At 46.5% G+C, this 19,669-nt stretch overlaps 1 protein-coding gene across 1 annotated transcript in view; it reads right to left on the bottom strand.

The window, feature by feature from the left end:
• Nucleotides 1-19,669, bottom strand: part of AGL (amylo-alpha-1,6-glucosidase and 4-alpha-glucanotransferase) — a 123,372-nt gene that overhangs the window by 66,988 nt on the left and 36,715 nt on the right. The window contains 6 exon segments of the mRNA XM_078771155.1: nt 2,612-2,735; nt 7,391-7,502; nt 7,597-7,778; nt 7,972-8,190; nt 10,560-10,726; nt 12,247-12,460. Of these exon segments, the coding sequence (XP_078627281.1) occupies nt 2,612-2,735; nt 7,391-7,502; nt 7,597-7,778; nt 7,972-8,190; nt 10,560-10,726; nt 12,247-12,460 (1,018 nt within the window).

Raw genomic sequence — 19,669 nt, 5'->3', positions numbered from 1 at the left:
ATGCATTCACAGTTGAAAACATTTTAAACTTTAAATTTTTTCCCTTATGATTCAGGAACTGCTGGGAACCTTTAACCTATCCCCGTTTTCACTATCCCGCTAAACAATGGCACGGCATACATTCACGGATTTTCATCGACATCGACATGGATTTGCCTCAACATATGCGGGGACCGCAAGGCTAACCCCCACTCTTGCAGGGAAAATGGCCTTAAAATGCCTGTTGTTGTTTGTTGTTGTATATGCGGGATTTGCCTCGCAATTCATGGATTTTCCGCAAATCACGAACTGCCAGGAACCTATCCCCCCTTTTCCCATTGAAACAATGTCCCCACATTCGCGGTTCTGGTTTTCGCGGCATTTTCCAGGAACGTATCCCCTGCGAATGTTGATGTCTGACTGTAGTTAGACGCCCTCTGGTAAATATAAAACAAGATAGCATTTCATTCTGACACCAGAAGAGTCATTGCTATTCATGACAAAACAATGCTCTTGGGGTTTATGTAGAGTGGATGATAAAAAGACGAATGGATTCCATTCCTATAGATAGACAGGGAGTTCATAGAACACCTTACCACGCACAGTCTTGAGAAACAAAGACACGCCAGAGGGGTCTGCGCGTGGCAAATTTTATTGGTTATGATGATATCGAATGCCATAATATTTTGTCCAAGTACTGCTGAATGGAAGGGTTTTTTTTCAAAATGCCAAGAAGACAATTTGTGTTCTACAGTGTTCAAGTATATAATTCAATTGAAATAAAATTAAAATTTTTAAATGTAGAAAAAAAACATTTCCGGAAGTTTACTACCATTGTTGCACCCACCGTCTCTTACAACACCATATTACCTCCGCCACTGAAGGTGGATGGAGGTTATGTTTTCACCCCTGTCTGTCTGTCTTTCTGTTTGTCCGATTGTGAACAGGATATCTCAAAAGGTTGTGGACAGATTCAGAGGAACCTTGGTGTGACAAGGACAAATTGATTTGATTTTCGTGAAGATTCGAATCTGGATCCGGATCAGAGAATTTATTATTTTTTTAAAGTGATTCCTTACCATTGAGTGATATGGCCAAAAACAATATGTAGCATGATATCACAAAACGCTGTGGACGAATAATGACAAAACATGGTGGATGAGTTGGGTAAGTGAAAAGAACAAGTCGATTAGCTTTTGGTTCAGGTCTGAAACCAGATCCGGCCTCTCAGTGGATAGAAAACAAACTGTTCAGCCTGGCAGAGGTTTGCTCTCTACCGAGTGCTCTTCTAATTACCTCCGCCACCGAAGGTGGATGGAGGTTATGTTTTCACCCCTGTCTGTTTGTCTGTCTGTCTGTCTCTGAACAAAATATCTCAAAAAGTTGTGGACGGATTTGGACGAAATTTGGCAGAGAGGTAGTGTATGTGAGAAAGACGAAATGATTAGATTTTGGTGAAGATCCGGATTTGGATCTGGCTAGTAGAATTTTTTTTAGTGATTCTTCTCCATTGGGAGATAGGGCCAACAACGATAAATAGCAGGATAGCTCAAAAAATTGTGGACAGATTTGGACGAGACTTGGTGGAGAGGTTGTGTGTGTGACAAGGACGAATCGATTCGATTTTGATGAAGATCTGAATATGGATTCGGATACGAGCATTATTTAATTTTTAAGTGACCAATGAGAGATCGGGCGAAAAGTGATATATAACATGATATTTAAAAAAGTTAAACTAAACGGTGGACGAGTTAGTTAGGTGAGAAGAACAAGCCAACTAGATTTTGGTTCAGGTCTGAATCCAGATCCGGCCTATCAGTAGGATATAAAAACAAAAACGGTTCAGCCTGGCGGAGGTATGCGCTCTACCAAGTGCCGTTCTAGTTTTGTTTGGTTTACTTCTACCACAACTTTATAGGTCCTCTAAGCTCACATTTCACATCAAGTGATCATCCCAATTTGCATCTCTGGTAGTGTTCTCGCCTGTGAGAAAGCAAGATAATTGTATTATTAGTCAATAATTAGTTGCCGCAATAAAACAGACAGGTCTGAATAAAGTGGCCAGATTGCGCAAATGGTGTTTTAAGGTACCACGTAAAGGGATTGGCACTTGGAGTTGAAACTTTTTGACTCCAATAGGGCTTGTCACGATGTGACTGTATTATATAATTAATCTACAGTACAGTAGTTGAAAAAGTACAGAAAGAAAGCTGTCTACTGCACAGAAAGCTGTCTACTGCACAGTACAAACAGAGGTATACCAGAGTGTGTGTTTAAATCCAGCTGAAGACCACATCAGGTGGAGAAGGCAGAATATTAAGGATTTGGATTCCAAGTTTCTGGATCCCAAGCCAGTCACATGAGAATTATAAAAACCTCGCCGTGTAAGTAACCATCATAACGCAAGGGGTATTCTGCCTGCACGACCCAATATAGTCTCCATATTTTGCCAGTTGACACATCGTGATGGGCCCTTGCATGCTTCAGGGTAACTTTCAATCGGAACAAATATGCTGCTCACCTACAGAAATGCTGAGCTCACACCTCTCAAGTACATAAAATTACAAATAAAAATTCAAGTAAACAATAAAGCATAACAACAATAGCGAAGTAAAGAAAATGCCAAAAATACCTCATGCCGCCAAATATTTGTCTTGCATTTACTAAGTTAACAGAAGATGTCAGCCGATGGAATCTGGGGTCTTGCACGATGATCAGGTCATTAGTAGAACCACTGGACTTTGTTGCTACTCCCTCTGTATGCACACACAGACATTCACACACAGACTGACAATCAACCATCATCCTCTAAAATCACCGCCTACCTACCATGTTTTCATGAGACTCGTGAGTGTCAGGCCACAACAAGTGACAGGTAGTCTATGGTTATAGAAGGACCCTAACCCCTGCCCTCGCCTGCACCCCTCATCTTCAGTTGGCAGAGATATCGAGACGAGCAAGTTTCTGCCACCAATTTTGGGGCGATCATCTTCAGCACATTCTTCGATGGTGCCACCCTCTTTGGCCTGTTCCGATATGTTTGCTTGATTGTAAAATGCAGCGATAAAAGGTCAACTTTGCTGAGGTGAATGACTTTCTGTGCTTGAAGTCACATCATTGTGCACATGTGAGGATCTATATTCAACTCGCATAAGAAACTCCGGTAAGATAATGGAATAAGTAATCTCGCTTGGTAGTGAAGCTACTCCATCTCGGATTAAAAAATTGAAGAGATAATAGAAGATGAAATGCACAATCAGCAAAAACTGCAATTGAAGCATTATGCCAGTATCCCTATAAACATAACAGCCCACACCTCGTCAATTTGTGCAGGTACGAGCAACCGATCGCGGCCAAGGCCGTGCATTTCTCAGGTGGAAAATCATAGCCGGAGCTGTGCCCTTTACAGTGCCTGTTTGCCTTCATGGAAAATGCTGCATTTGCTTTTGAAACGAGTTTTAAAACTTGATAAAGTGCTCCTAGCAATACGTTATTCAATGAATAATTTAAAAAGATAATCTCGAAAAGCCTTTTGCAGGACCTTGAACATGAATGGAGGATATGAGCTGATCATTACAAATGTGAAAATCCTTACACATTAGGCTAAGGTAAAGTATCACGATTTACACCATAGGCCCTGTTGTTCGGGAATCAATTATTTCACAAAGCTTTCAGCCTTCAAGTCCAAATTCAAAGGGAGAATATAAATTTTCCCATTTACCAGACAAGCACTACTGCCCAAGTGACCTAGGTTGGATTGTCAAACTACAACAGGAAGTGCAGACAACAATCAGATTTGCTTGCTGTTAAGTACAAACGGTTAACAAATGAGATATATGGATGCTTCCTGGTGTCTTGTCCATGACGTTGTCAGGTATCAGGAATTTATGATGGTGTAGTAGTTAGCAAGATCTCAGAAGTCATCAATACTATAAAGGAGCCGTGAGTGCGTCCGTCCATGTGTGAGTGTGTCCGTGCATGTGTCCGTGCATGCGCCCAGGTTCCACCCATTGGCTGCATAGTTTGCATAACTGCACCCACAATTTCTATACTATGGCTGCCATGTTTGTGCTTACTGCTCTGCAAAGACACAGATATCAATGGGCCTGACTGGTTGAGAAGAGTGATGGAAATGAATGTAGAAGGAAGTAGAGGACGGGGAAGACCGAGAAAGACTTGGCTAAAGATGGTGGAAGAAGAAATGCGGGCAAGGGGGTTAACAAGGAGAGATGCAGAAAATAGGGCAAAATGGAGAAGATCGTCATGGGGCCTGCAAGGCTAACCCCCGCTCCAGCAGGGAAAATGGCCTTAAAATGCATGTTGTTGTTGTTGTTGTCATATTCACAATCGCCGTGCCCTCCCTACAAGTTTTCCTTTCTGTGTAAAATGGTCAAAGCGACAGTTAAAACGATTATGAGCTGATAGGTACAACGGGCCTTTTTTTTTTTTTTTTTTTTTGTATACTGAATCGAGGCTCGTGAAAGAGCTAACATTTACTTCACAAACAAATCGACCAGACAAACAAAATACACAAAAAGAGGGAGCGGAAGACAAGATGGGGAGAAAAGGGGAAGCACACAAACACAACATCCGAGAGCAGGGAGATGTGTGGAAGGGAGAGGGCCCGGGGGGAGGAGGCATGGGAAGGGGGGGGGGGGGAGGGAGAAGTATAAAGCACAAGGACACCAAGGACTTCCAGGACAGAAGTTGGTATTTCAAAAAGGGGAATTGGGGTGAAATTAGTGGGGGTAGAAAAGATCAAGGTTTTGGATGGGGGAAGATAAGAGATGGTGGTGAACAGCTGTTTTAAAGACTTGGAGGGTGGAGTGGGATTGAAGAGAGTGAGCGAGTTTGTTCCAGAGGCGGGAGAAAAGAGGAATGAAGGAGTGAAGATGAGCAGAGAGTCTTGATTTTGGCAGTTTAACCAAAAGAGGGTTGCAGGCAGATCTTGTGCGACCTGTAGGAATATTTGCGGGACAGAGCCCAGAGAGAGCTGGGGGGGGCAAGGCCAGAGAGGAGTCGGTAGAAGACGGAAAGACCACCAACCTGCCTGCGGTGAGTGAGTGAGAGGCCCTTGGAGTTAGCTTCATCGCGGGAGATTCCAATGATTCTGAATGCTTTGGTTTCAACAGCGTGAAGGCGAGCTAGGTGTGAGGCAGGAGCACCAGCCCAGAGGGGAGAGCAGTATTCCATTGAGCTGCGGATGAAAGCCTTGTATGTGGTGAGGAGCTCAGGTGTGCCAAGGAAGGACTTCGCACGACGGAGGATGCCCAGTCGGCGACTGGCTTTGGAGGCCAGATTTGAAATGTGGTTTTTCCAGGAAAGAGCATGGCAGATAGTGAGACCCAAAAGCTTGAGTGACAGAACTTCTTGGAGAGGATTATTCAGAAAGTGGATGGGAGGGTTGTCCAGTCGGTCTTTTCGGAGAGACATCGTAAGAGTGTGAGATTTGTCAGGATTGAAAGACATGTTCCACTTGTTTGCCCAGTCTGTGATTTTGTCAAGGTCTGCAGACTGCCGATCTGAGGGATGAAGAATGGAGCGACAGGCCTCAGCGACCTTGTGAAGATAGGCCTCAGTGATTGAGGCAGCGGTCTGTTGTTTATAAAGCGCCAAAATAACTACGTGGCATTCTCTCAAGCAGGGCTTTCACTGCGGAAGGTTCCGTGGCCCTTTGCTATTACTTCCAAATATTTTCTCTTCAACGACGGGTAATGGCCCATCGACCAGGGACCGTGAAACCAAAGTCATTAGAATGGCTTTGTTGAGGACTTCCAACTGAGGAGGGGAGGACAGAGTTGGGTTGGCAAAGTGAAGATGGGATAGATTTGGAAGGAGGAGGTTGAGGCTTTGGGGGGGAGGGGTTTGGGGTTTGAATACTTTAGATGTGGTGGGGGGTTGAAGAGTTGCGGAGGAGGAAGAGGGGTGGAGAAGGGGTTCAAAGGCTTGAAGTGGTGAGGGGTTTGTTACCTTAGGGTTGTTTGTGAAGAGTAGGAAAGCTATCGTCAGCACTCTGGCCAAATTACTAATTCTTGCCCAGACTTCCTGTGTCAGAGTGGCGACCCATCCAGAATTGTAACTGTAGCCATAGAAACTACTTTGGCAGAACCGACATTGTATAGAGGTCATGACTATTTCTTCCAAGAGCTTGCATTGAACAGCTTTTATGGACGCATGTATGCCGAGGGTCGCAGGAATTTCCAATTTGTTCAGTGTGCCGGCTATTGCTCATCTACTTTTCACAAGAAACACCCTGGAATCTGCACAATACCCACCAACTGATACTAGCACATGGATTACCCGACTTAGCATCCATTTGCAGGATGGCGCGCGCACCTTTATGCAACACCCGACCTGTGAAGCACCAACCTGACAGTTAATAATCGGGTCAGGAATCAAACCCAGACTTAACAGCTCAAATGGCAAGTGTGCTACCTGTGCTCGTCCTATCAGACAGGTGTGTGTTTTTGTGTCACATATATACCACCACTGTGTTGATGACCCATGGTGAAATGTAAAGGTTCTATCAACGTCTTATAATACCTCACAAAATAAACTACAAGATATTCATTCCACTGTAAAAATGATCTTTGGCCAGGAGCATGTGATGAATATTACAAGCATTTTGGACCCGTTGTGGACATTGATGGAACTGGGAAGAGTTGATCTCTTGTGTTATACCCTTTCAATGTTTTTATAGTCATATTAATTAAAGAATATCAAAACTGCTTGAACATTGTCCTCAAACCAACTCCTTACAGACAGTGGCTTGGCAAGGTGTGCTTGTCATGTCTGTGAACATAAAGGCCCTCATCATAGTTTTGCATCAAAGCTGGGACTGTAACATTGCCCAAAGTGTCACAGTAAGACACATTGGACGGACACATTTGGAGAGGTGGGACATTGATGCTGCTTTGGATTGTTGGGAAAAGATGCACATGCAAGTTGGGATGGTTCATTGAAATTTCACGTGTGGCGTCCTAATACTTGAGGTAATGCCATACACAAATATAGTGTCCAAGCAGGTATGGGGGGAGGATACTCAGCGCTGCCTGGCTGGGTGAAGTGTTCCGGGCGGAGGTTTCAGGACGCATTGGATATTGCAAAGATATGGAGTTATTGGCTTCATAGTCGTTACCTTTTGCCTGGCCCCACATCCCAATATACACTTTATAGCAGCCTTTGATGGCCTCAACATAGATGGCAAGGCCAACATGTGGTACCTTAAAACCTTGCCCAGATTATGGAAGTACCTACACCCAAAATTTGGGACCTCTAGGTGCTACGGTTCAGCGGTCAAAGAATACTGTACAAATGCATAAAAAACACAAATGCACAAACAAACACACAAACACTTGAAAATATTTATGTAGATTATAGGTATTTATATAGATATTGAACCAATACACACCTTTGTTCAGAAGGTCTTTAAACTTTTTCAAATTTGCATTCACGTCAACTTGGAAGAACTTCCAGAGTTTGAGAGGAGGAAATATGGTTTCGTCCAAGATTTTGTGCAAGGCCTGCCAAAGAAAAACATTTTCATACCTGTGAATAACACCATAAATACTGCAGCCACAGCTATCAGGCTAACACAGGTTTGGGACCTCTGATTACCTGCAAGTGTTCATCACTGGAGATTTTTGGTGGCAGGCCACGGTCCGCATACGCCCCCTCGGCAGCAGCAAGGCCAAGATGCCAAATGGCTCGGTCCAACAACCATGAAGGCCGCAGGTGTGGGGAATTCACCAGGTTGTAAGCACACTCTGGGGTCTCCTTCAACCACTCACTGTTCGCAGCTAGAAAAGGCAACAGCAATCAGCGACAAAATATATCCATTTCAACATGTTCCAAGCAGCTGCTTTGGCTCTTCAAATTTCCTCAATCAAGTCGAGAATGTTAGACTTAAAAGAAACACTAAATAAACGATAGTCTTTACAGATTGGTTTACCATTTCAAAAAAAAAGAAGAAAGATGAGGGTCAATGTCCACCTGTATGGTTGTAGACAACGTCGGTGACAGTGAGAACTCCCCATTCCTTCCTCATCTTCTCCACCACGGAGCCGACGGCCTTCCAACCATTTTCACCCTTCCAATTCCCCCCACCAGAAGGGGCAAAGGCTGGAGATATCTCCAGTTGGTCAGTGAGTGAGTAACAAGACCTCGACGAGCCCAATGGCTGAAGCGGTGTGAGGTGGATCATGTTGTAGCCTGGTGTAGGTGTTCAGGAAACAATCCCATCATTGCATTAAATGTACACTTCAACAGCCTTGAGAAAAGAAATGATAAACTATGTATTGGTTGTTAGAACAGACAATCAAGTTTAAGCTTGAGATTTGTTTGGATCATTCTATAATTGTGTCCATTGATCCGTGCCACTTTGCGATGGTTTGCTTGTATTTGGTCATCATAAAAAAAGGGAAGTGAGGATGAAAAGCTTCAGCGTCAGCCTCCCGTACATTCCCAAACTGCTGGCGTTATCCCATTTGTAATTAGAACGGCACTTGGTAGAGCTCATACATCCGCCACGCTGAACAGTTTCTTCCTTATCTTCTACATACTCAATCTCATACAAATCGATCAAATCTAGGATTAATGGATGGGAGGTTGGCGGTTCGATTCTGACCTTAGCAGAGTCATGCCAAAGACTTTAAAATTGGTTTGTGCTGCTTCCTCGTTTGATGCTCAGCATTTAGAGGATAGAGCATGGATAAACTCCATGCGTTTGCAGTTTAAGGTGAGGAAGGTGGTGAGATTTCTCCTTCATACTCCGCTGAATGCGGAGACAATGTAGACGTCACAAAGATGGCGTCGCTGATAGCCAGAGTGCCCCCGGAAGTTATGTCATTTCCCCCAAGGTCAGTGGTTGTGTTTGTCTGAAGTGGAGTGCTGCAGTGCATTCAGAAAGTATTCAGACCCGTTCACTTTTTTCACATTTTGTTATGTTGCAGCCTTATGCTGAAATCGTTTAAATTCATTTTTTCCCTCATCAATATACACTCAATACCCCATAATGACAAAGAGAAAACAGGATTTTAGAAAGTTTTGCAAATTTATTAAAAAGAAAAAACTGAAATATCACATTGACATAAGTATTCATACCCTTTGCTATGACACTTGAAATTTAGCTCAGGTGCATCCCATTTCTCTTGATCATCTTTGAGATTTTCTACACCTTGATTGGAGTCCACCTGTGGTAAATTCAATTGATTGGACATGATTTGAAAGGCACACACCTGTCTATATAAGGTCTCACAGCTGACAATGCACATCAGAGCAAAAACCAAGCCGTGAGGTCGAAGGAACTGCCTGCAGAGCTCAGAGGAAGGATTGTGTTGAGGCACAGATCTGGGGAAGCCTACAAAAAAATCTCTGCTGCATTGAAGGTTCCCAAGAGCACAGTCGCCTCCATAATTCTTAAATGGAAGAGGTTTGGAACAACCAGGACTCTTCCTAGAGCTAGTCGCCCGGCCAAACTGAGCAATCGGGGGAGAAGGGCCTTGGTAAGAGAGGTGACCAAGAACCCAATGGTCACTCTGGCTGAGCTCCAGAGATCCTGTGTGGAGATGGGAGAAACTTCCAGAAGGACAACTATCACTGCAACACTCCACCGATCTGGGCTTTATGGCAGAGTAAAATAGGCTATATTGTTTTTCCAATTTCAGCTTTCGTCTCCAGCATTTTCAGGTTTGGACTCCCGCCTAACTTTATTGTCCCGGTTACCATAAAAACGGCTGCACCGATCGCAACGATACACCTCCATGCCCATGGGATTCCCACGAGTGACCCCATGAGTAGATAAAATAAAGATTGTAAAAGTCATATAAATAAATTCACGAATTTACCGCCGTTGATGCAGTGTCCATTACACCACCTTATCTAACAAGTTACATTAGTTATTCATTCCTGTTGTTTCCGTCCTTTATGACGTACTTGAAAACAATAAGTTTCCTGTTTGGAATAATTTTCCATTTTGTTTGACTGCCAGACTGGCAGGCAGAGTAAAAAATTATCTCACTCCTCTCTGAGCATGCGCGAACGGGTCAAATTCAGAGCCAAAGTACTGCTAAACTACAGGTTTTTTTCCGATTTGTGTTCAAAATATAACATTCAATTCAAATAAATTGTCCGTCGATCATAAACTGACGCCTACAGACAGAAGGACGGACAGACATTTTCGCTTCGCGTGCGCGGGGCAATGAACATCATACAGAAATTGCAAAATGTTCAACTTAGCTGTTCGGTAAACGTGACATGGAGTCTGCAAACATGATAAGAGTGTTTGCTGGCATACAATACCAATTTGAATGCAGAGAATGAATTACTGCTACAAAATTAAGTGACACATAAATTTAATTTATTTTGTTATGGCTGTTCAGGAGTTGGTGCCTGAAGTAGAATGGAGGCAATAACCATATCCCTGGCCTACATGATGTTTGTCACGGCTTTTTTGAGGCAACGGCAAATGACGAGCTTTCTGACACGGTGTCAGCAATTCTGTTCTGATGAAGAACTGTTGTTACATTGTTGTTGTTACTGTGATCTAGGAAGCAGATTTATTTTCAAAAAACATTACTCACCTGTTTCCTTAGATACACGCAGCTGCTTCTCCCATTGGTCAAGGGGCCCGAGGCACTTGGCGAGAAGAGTCTGCATTGCCATTGCATCGAGTGAAATGACCTCATTGTCACGACGTCCATGTAGCTCTGGATCCACCACAACAGCACCGCAACCACCACGTTTCCCACTGCACCACACAAAAGCTTCTCAGCCACGATGACAAGATGCCACATATCAGGGCCGCCGAGAGCCAGAATGGGCCCCGGGCAATACCAAGTATCGGGCCCCTTTCAAAAAATTGTTTTTAATCAACCTATAACTACGGAGGTTTCCGTATTTTCGTCAAAACAAGCACATGCCATGGTTAACGCAAATGGTGGTGTTATTCATTCATTAGCTGGTGTTGGCTTAGCGGTTAGGGTGCCGGCTTGGGATCCTAGGATCCTGGGTTCGAATCCCGGTCGATCACTAAATTAACACCAGGGGGGTTGACTCAGCCTGTTATCCTTCCGAGGTCGGCAAATTGAGTACCAGCTTGCTGGGATGAATGATCCCGGTGTGTACCCCGGTTTAGAATAGGTACACCGTATCCCTGCGCATCGTAAGAGGCGACTAAGGATTGGCGTCAGGAAGGGCATCCGGCCATAAAAACATTGCCTCAAACAGGGAACCATGATTGTCATGGGGCCCACAAGGCTAACCCCCGCTCTAGCGGGGAAAATGGCCTTAAAACGATCATTCATTCATTCATTCATTCATTCATTAGCTGGAGTACCCGCCATTGCCAGGTGATGTTCTACCTGTTGGCATTTTGAAGAAATCAATTTGTTAGGTGCCTAAAACACTCCCCTACCTTAACCCAATAAGGAAAATTTATATTAAATATGATATTACACACACACACACACACGTATAAACACACATGTATAAACACACACACACACACAAACACCCACGGCTTTTATCGTGTAGATGCAGATTCGTTTCTTAACCCATTTCATCCAGATGGCGTTTGGCCAACACTGCTGTGTCCATTCACGTCATTACGTCAATACCGCGATCATCATTGTATAAATTCTTCCCACAGTAGTTTATTCTACGTGAGAGGAGGACAATAGCATAATACTCACCATGGCAATGCAATTATATTTATAACGATACTCCCATAATGAAACAAAAGATTGAAAGAATAATTACGGGCCCCGATTAGTTCCGGGCCCCGGGGTGGTCACCTCCCCCTCCCCCCCCCCCCCCACCCCCCAATCCCTGCTCTCGGCGGCCCTGCCACATATACCCTCCCAGCTAAAAGTATCACACGAGGGGCAACTGAGATAAGTCACAAATGCTCTCTTCAACTTGGGGCCCTCTACTACAACTACCACAACTACTACTAAAAACAGCAACATTTAGTTACAACCACATGAGGCATCAGAACAAGGTGATTGACACTTTCAATGCGGTGACATCACATTGTGCAGGAATTTATGAAAAGGAGCAAGGGGCAGGATTGGACTCGGCTGTGACACAAGATGCATTCAGAAAAATAAAAGACTGCAGGTGGAGGTAGGGTAAAAATCTTGACACAGTAGACTGACTTTCAATTAAAAAAGGCAATAGGAAAATCAATGTCCATGAAGCATATCTGGAGTTATAACCCCATTGTCATGCAGTATTAAGAGTCAAATTAGCTGGGGTATTGATACCAACCCGCAAGTGTAGTAGAATTGGAAAGAGCCGGCGCGTTTGAGGTGCAGGCTGCAGTGCCTATCGCCCCCATCACCCCCAGCGCGCACCCCGGTGTGCCACGAGAGAGGTTGGAATTGGTGCCGCTGGAAGGGCTGCCCTGTCTCTGGATAGTTTGTGAGAATCTCAACAGGCAAGGCCTCCAAGCTAGGCCCGAGCTTGAAGCGCAGCTCGAAGCCTGGGTGAGGAGAATGAGGAAAGAAAGTTGAGGTATCAGAATAAAATAATACACTTGACACGTCTTTTTTTGGGAGTCCATTTAAAATATGACGATGGTTGATGTACATTTCACGTCTCGTGCAGGTGGCAACTTTCGTTTTATGGTTTGACTGCAACAGATGTAAACGTCGGGAGACAAACAAGATTAGACTACAGTGTAAGGTAACGACCAGAAAGGTCAGCATTATGCAGCTGCACAAATACCTCTCTACATCACTCCAATGATGGGCTCACAGTTTCACCAATTGCTGCTTTCCCACTCCAATGACCTGAGATGCTCATCGCCATTTTGTGATTGTTGTTAATGCATGTAATAAGCACCCCAGTTGGTTGGGGTGGTTGAGCCCATTTTCCGCAACCCGGTTGGGGTGGTTCAGCCCAGGTCCGGTTGATGGGCATTCCTGCTTTGAGAACTTGCCTGGGGTTGCTGTGTTATTAGATGTACTTAATAAAAGTCGTGGGTTGTTACTCATTGAATGTCTAAATTACATCCTTACTTTGTGGCATGGTAGCAGAGATTTTGGATAATGCCCCAAGGACGTTTAACGAGGCTTACAACACTTCTCTCTTTTTTTTTCTTCTTTTTTTTTTATATACAGGATCGAGGCTCGTGAAAGAGCTAACATTTATCACACAAAAAAAATCAAACAGACACACAAAACGTACAATAAGGGTAGTGGTAGACAAGATGGTGAGAGAAGGGGAAGCACACAAACACAACATTTGAGAGCAGGGACATCGAGAGATCTGTGGGAGGGCTTGGGGGGAGGAGGCATGGGACGGGGGGGAGGATGGGAGAAATATAAAACATAAGGACACAGCAAGGACTTCCAGGAAGGAAGTTGGAATTTCAAAAAAGTGCATCTGGGGTGAATTAGCGGGGGTAGAAAAGATCAAGGTTTTGGGGGAAGATAAGAGATGGTGGTGAATAGCTGTTTTAAAGACCTGGAGGGAGGAGTGGGATTGAAGAGAATGGGGGAGTTTGTTCCAGAGGCGGGAGAAAAGAGGAATGAAAGAGTGAATGTGAGCAGAGAGACTAGATTTTGGCAGTTTAACCATAAGAGGGTTGCAGGCAGATCTTGTGCGACCTGTAGGAATATTTGGGGACAGAGCACAGAGAGAGAGCTGGGGGAGCAAGGCCAGAGAGAAGTCGGTAGAAGACAGAGAGACCACCCACCTGCCTGCAGTGAGTAAGTGAAAGGCCCTCGGAGATAGCTTCACCACGGGAGATTCCAATGATTCTGAAAGCTTTGGTTTCAACAGCGTGAAGCCGAGCTAGGTGAGAGGCAGGAGCACCAGCCCGGAGGGGGGGGAACAGTATTCCATTGAGCTGCGGATGAAAGCCTTGTATGTGGTGAGGAGCTCAGGTGTGTCAAGGAAGGACTTCGCACGACGGAGGATGCCCAGTCGGCGACTGGCTTTGGAGGCCAGATTTGAATCCCAGCCGCTACGCCCCACGTCCCTAGAAAGCAAGTGGCACAGGAAGGAACTATCTGCCTCCCTCCTCACAAGTGCATGCACTGACAAAGATTCTGACCATTCTTTACCCTGAAAATGACTCATATATGTGCCCCTAAGCAATGGGCCCTTATGAAACAGGAGACTATCACTTCCTTCCTTCCGTCCTGCCCTGTAAGTGCTGCTTCATCATTCTTCATCATTCAATTCCTCCAGGAATTACAAGGATAACTTGCGTTATATCCCGTTGTTAGGCAGCAACTTCTCACCATTCTTGGCAGATGGGGCCTCCTTGTTGAAACAATCAAAGCAGTTCCCCTTCAGAGGTTTCTCCAATGATAATCCCCTCAGCCCACCTTTCACAGAGAACTCTCCTGCCAGTGCGATACACTTCCTGACAGCTGACAAGCTTTGCCATTTGGAGCTTATGCTGCATCAGATTGTGTAACGTGGAATAATGAGGCATAAATTAGCAAACACCAATAAATCTTCTTCCTCTTTCGTGTATCATCAGATGGCCAGCTCAGTGTCGTGCAGCCATGCCCTCGTCTCTGGTCCTACGTCGAAGAGGCCGGCTTCTGAAGGTGGTCTGTATAGGGGGCAGGTGGTAATTATGTGTTCGGCAGTCTGCTCAGGCTCGCCGCACTCGCACGCGGCGCTGTCTGCCAGGCCCCACATCTTCAGCGATGATTTGAAGCGGCCGACCCCCGTACGTAGACGGTTCAGCAAGGTCCATTGCAGGCGTGGTAGGTCTTCTCCTACGACGCCACCTCCTGGGTCCCAGATGTAGCGGTGGATGCAGGTGGGCCCGGCCGTTTCCCACACCTACTTCCAAGATGCCGCCAGCCATGCACTTCTAGACAGGTCCTCAGGGATAGAACTGAGCATCTCTTGTGCCGCCTTGTTGTAGGGATGGCGGGACTTGAATCTGCTTGGAGGCACCACTATCGTTGTGGTGTTGTGCAGGATGTGCCAGTCATGTTTCTGGGCATTCCTTGCCAGGGCGAGGGTAGCAGCCTCCCGTCGGAGGCCGGCCAGGGCGATTCCCGCTAGGACTGGCAGGTGGAATGCCGGGGTGGGCTTCAAGCAACCAGCTACAATGTGGAGGGCGTTGTTAATGGCAACATCAACCTTTCTCACGTGTGGGCTTCTGCTCCAGGCTGGGGCGCACTATTTGGCTGCAGAGAAGACCAGGGCTTGCGTGGATATTCGTAGGGTCTTGGCGGAGGCTCCCCAGGTCGTCCCAGCGAGACGTCGGATAAGCGAGACCCTTGATGTCACCTTGGCCTTAACTTCTTCTAGGTGTTGCTTGAAGGACAGTATCCGATCTAGGCATACACCGAGGTACTTTGGGGCTTGCTGGAACTCCAGGCGTTTGTTGTCAACGAACAAGTCCAGTTCCCTTTTTGCTTCTCTGTTGTTAAGATGGTATGCCGCTGACACTGTCTTACCAATGCTGAGCTGCAAACGCCACCTCCGGAGGTAGGCTACCAAGGTGCCCATGTCTTGGTTGATACCGTTTTCCATCGCCTTCCATGTTGGTCGTCGCAGCATGATGGCCAGGTCGTCCGCGTAACCGTACTTTCTGGATGTTGTATCCGGCAGGTCGTAGATGTAGATGTTAAACAGCATCGGCGAGAGAACAGAACCCTGCGGGACACCATTCCTCAGTCTTCTAAGCCTGCTGCGCTGGCCGTCGCTGGTCTGTAGGATGAAGCTGCAGTTTGACAACATCTCCATGATGAAGTTCACCATATGCCGGTCCGGGATTGTCCTCAGCAACTTCAGGTGGAGTCCACGGTGCCAAACGGTGTCGTATGAAGCTGTCAGGTCCAGGAACACTACGCCAGCTTTCTCATTGTCCTGGAAGCTGTCTTCGATATCTTGTGTGAGTAATTTTACCTGGTCCACTGTTGACCTGCCACGACGGAAACCGGCTTGTTCCCGCAGGAGCTGTGGGTCCACCACTGGGTCGATGCGGCTGTGGATCATCCACTCCAGAATCCTAAATGGGACGCAGAGCAACGAGATCGGTCTGTAGGACTTGGGATATTCCGCAGGTTTGTTCGGCTTCGGCAGGGTTATGATGGAAGCACGGTGCCAGGTCTTCGGGAGCTTGGACCTCCGGAAGCACGACGAGAAGAACGAACAGCGCCAACCAGATGTTATTGTGCTCTGGTGGATGACGAACTCCGGATGGATGTTGTCACGGCCTGGTGACCTACCCGGCTTGAGTTTGCTCATGGCTGCACTGAGTTGGGCTGCTGTGAAGTCTCCAGAGAGATTGGCATCGACGCTGGCCGCCCTGGATAGAGAATACACCTCACGCAACGTCAGGCGGGCAATGTTTTTGTCTGCATCCGGGAAGCGACCGTTCTTCAGGAGCTGGGACGCAATGGCGTCTGCTGTCACCGGACACCTGAATGGCATTGTATTTCTGCCTGTCAGCTGGTTGATGGTCTGCCACGCCTTGCGACTAGAGTGGGTAAAATCGATCGACTCAACTATTTCAGTCCATCTGGTCCAACGGGTGGTGTCCAGCTTCTGGAGTAGTGCTGTTGCAGTCGCGTCCACTTCTTCCCTGGAGCTAGCCTGCTGATGGTTGCACAGGAGATGGCTGCACTCCTCGTCCCAACCCGGGATGTAGTTCTTGTTAAAGCCACATGGGATGTTTTTCTTTGCTGCACCTAGGAGAACCTTACAATAGGCTGCGTATGCGGCGTCCACATCAGCAGCTTCTGGGTTCGGGAGACTGGCTGTTCTTCTTTCCGTCTCTGCAGCAAACGACTGCCAGTTAGCCTTCCGGAAGTTCCATCTCTTGACAGGTCTGCCCGCTACCGGCTGCACCAGTGATGGCACTTTGATGATGGACGGTCGGTGGTGTGAGCGGGGGAACCTGTCAATGACGCGTCTCTCAGGCTTCGGGTCATTGGTGCGGCACACGGCGTAGGCCAGGTCCGGATTTGTGTAGGTGTTCCAGCACGCAGAGAAGAAGCTTGGAGGCTCTTTTGGGTCGAACAGCAGCAGTGCATCGGTGTTGGAGGCCCAGTCGCTCAGCATCATTCCGTCAGGTGTTGTGTAGTTGTAACCCCAGTCTGTGTGTTGACAGTTGCAGTCACCTGCATAGATGGCGGGTGCAGTAATGGACGGGAGTGATGACGCCATCAGCGCTGATGGAGGAGGCTTATATACGTTGACGACCGATGTTTCCTGGATTTTGGAGACCAGCCACTCGATGTTGGAGCCTGGTGGAGATTGGCTAATGGCTGTCCAGCTTAGTTCAGTCCTGACGAAGGTTGCCATTCCATGCTGTTTACTGTAGATGGACCCAGGGAGAAGGAACCCAGGCAGCTTGAGGTTGTCCTCAGCTGCACAGTGTGTCTCTTGTAGGAGAACGACTGCTGCCTTGTTGAAGTTGGTGAGGTGTCGTATGACTTCGAGCTTGGCGGTGGTGAGGCCCTCGACATTGAGTTGGAGCACTGACAGGCCTTGGTTTTCGACGGTCGGAATGGCCGCCCGTCCTGAAAAGGACGTTCTATGCCTTGGTCGTGGTCTTGACCTTGGCTTGTACCTTGGCCTGCCAGCTCGATGATTGTGTGGTGACATTAGTTTCACAATTCTTGTTACTTGTAGGGAAGGCCGCGGAGAGGCTGTCGTCTTCTTCCCCCTTCTTCCCCAACCAATAAATCTGTCTCTCTCCCATCCATCTGGCAGGCTAACAGGCTACATTATGATTTTCAATACTCCGGGGGACATTTCCTCAATCTTGTGGAGATGCATCTCCTCCCTGGAGAGTGGTCCGAGGATCTTTATCAGAGCCTTATGTCATCCTTATGCCTCCTCAAATTAAATGGGGGAAGCCCCACACTATGGCCAAACCCCTCCCAATGACGAGGAGCTCACCCAACCCCCCCCGGCACTTTGTTGTGCTCACCTGGTTACACCTCCTTCACTGCAGCCTTCCCTGCCTCATGAAGCAGCAGCTTTGCATGGAGCTGCGGTGTTATCCACTGGCCTCCATCAAGCCTGAGATTTCTTGGGCCATGTCCTTCCTGCTGGAGTAACTCCAACCCTCAGGCAATCCAAAGGTCATGCGTTCATCTTCTTCTCCATTCCCCTCAACCTGCCATCCTCCTCCCAGCTGCTACACCCCACGTCCCTGCCAGAATCCCAACCCCTGCCCACTCCTTATTTCCTCATTCTGCCCCTCCCCTAATCTCATCCGTGCCCCTTCCACTATCAGATGGGCCCTTATGAAACAGGAGACTATCACTTCCTTCCTTCCGTCCTGCCCTGTAAGTGCTGCTTCATCATTCTTCATCATTCAATTCCTCCAGGAATTACAAGGATAACTTGCGTTATATCCCGTTGTTAGGCAGCAACTTCTCACCATTCTTGGCAGATGGGGCCTCCTTGTTGAAACAATCAAAGCATTTCCCCTTCAGAGGTTTCTCCAATGATAATCCCTCCAGCCCACCTTTCACAGAGAACTCTCCTGCCAGTGCGATACACTTCCTGACAGCTGACAAGCTTTGCCAGATATCGTATCAGATCAGATCCTAGGATCCTGGGTTCGAAACCCGGTCGATCGCTGAATTAACGCCAGGGGGGTTGACTCAGCCTGTCATCCTTCCGAGGTCGGCAAATTTGAGTACCAGTTCACTGGTAATTCCCTGCTTGTCGTTAAAGGCGGCAAAAAGGGTTGGCGTCAGGAAGGGCATCCGGCCGTAAAACATTGCTTCAAAAAGGGGACCGAAAAACAACAACTACCACGGTTCCCGAAAAAGGCCAACCCCCGCTTGCGGGGAAAAATGGCCTCTAAAGGTGGTTTTTTTTTTTACTCAACACCATGTCCCATCATTACTTTTCCCACTATATATTTAATTGTTATTTTTAGTGGGCTGGCAAGATAGCATGGAGGTATGTGCACTTGCGTCTGAGCTGTCTGGCACTTGCATATGGAGGTAGGTAGCCTGGGTTTAAATGTTGAACCGGCTATAAACTGTCATTCTGGTGTTTCACATACATGGCGAGGCATCACTATGCGTGCTGTCGTTATTAAGCTGAAGGGCTCATCTGCCAGCACTGCTCGTTGGTCGACATTAAAGATCCCACGGTGTCTCTCCTAAATTAGAGTAGGCCACTTACAGTCAGCACCCTGAATAAATTACAAATCCCTGCTCTGACTGGCTGTTGGGAAGGCAATGGCAAACCACCTGGTATGACTCTTGCGAAGAGACTGAAACAGTACGGTACATTGATGATTGTGTTATTTTTGGAACAGTCCTACATTTTCATATTTGATGACACAGTTTGTCCACATGTTTGTTATACTCAATAATAATTTTGCTTTGCTCTTGAGAATACTTTTAACGCTTTGCTAAACTGATGTGAGGATTCCAGATGGATGGGCATGGATATTTGGGGAGGGGTTTAGGGATTTGTGGGGAAGGGAAGGGAAACAAAAAAAATGAAAGATATGACAATTAAAACAAGACCAAAAGTCTAACAGCGGCATAGCCAGGCTTGTAAAATATTATAAACCACAAACACACATGATTAGCTTTTTAAACAGTCGCTAATGCTGTTTATAACATTAAACAAAGAAATTTGGAGGAATCCGGACATCGATGAGGTAAGTTTTACTTACAGAATTGAGGGAAAATCTACTGTAATCTATATACCCCACAATGGTTTGAGATGTGCTCAT

The sequence above is a fragment of the Myxine glutinosa genome, chromosome 1, assembly GCF_964187855.1.
Source record: "Myxine glutinosa chromosome 1, kmMyxGlut1.1, whole genome shotgun sequence".
Lineage (NCBI taxonomy): Eukaryota > Metazoa > Chordata > Myxini > Myxiniformes > Myxinidae > Myxine > Myxine glutinosa.
This window is presented reverse-complemented; position numbering and strand designations above follow the sequence as displayed.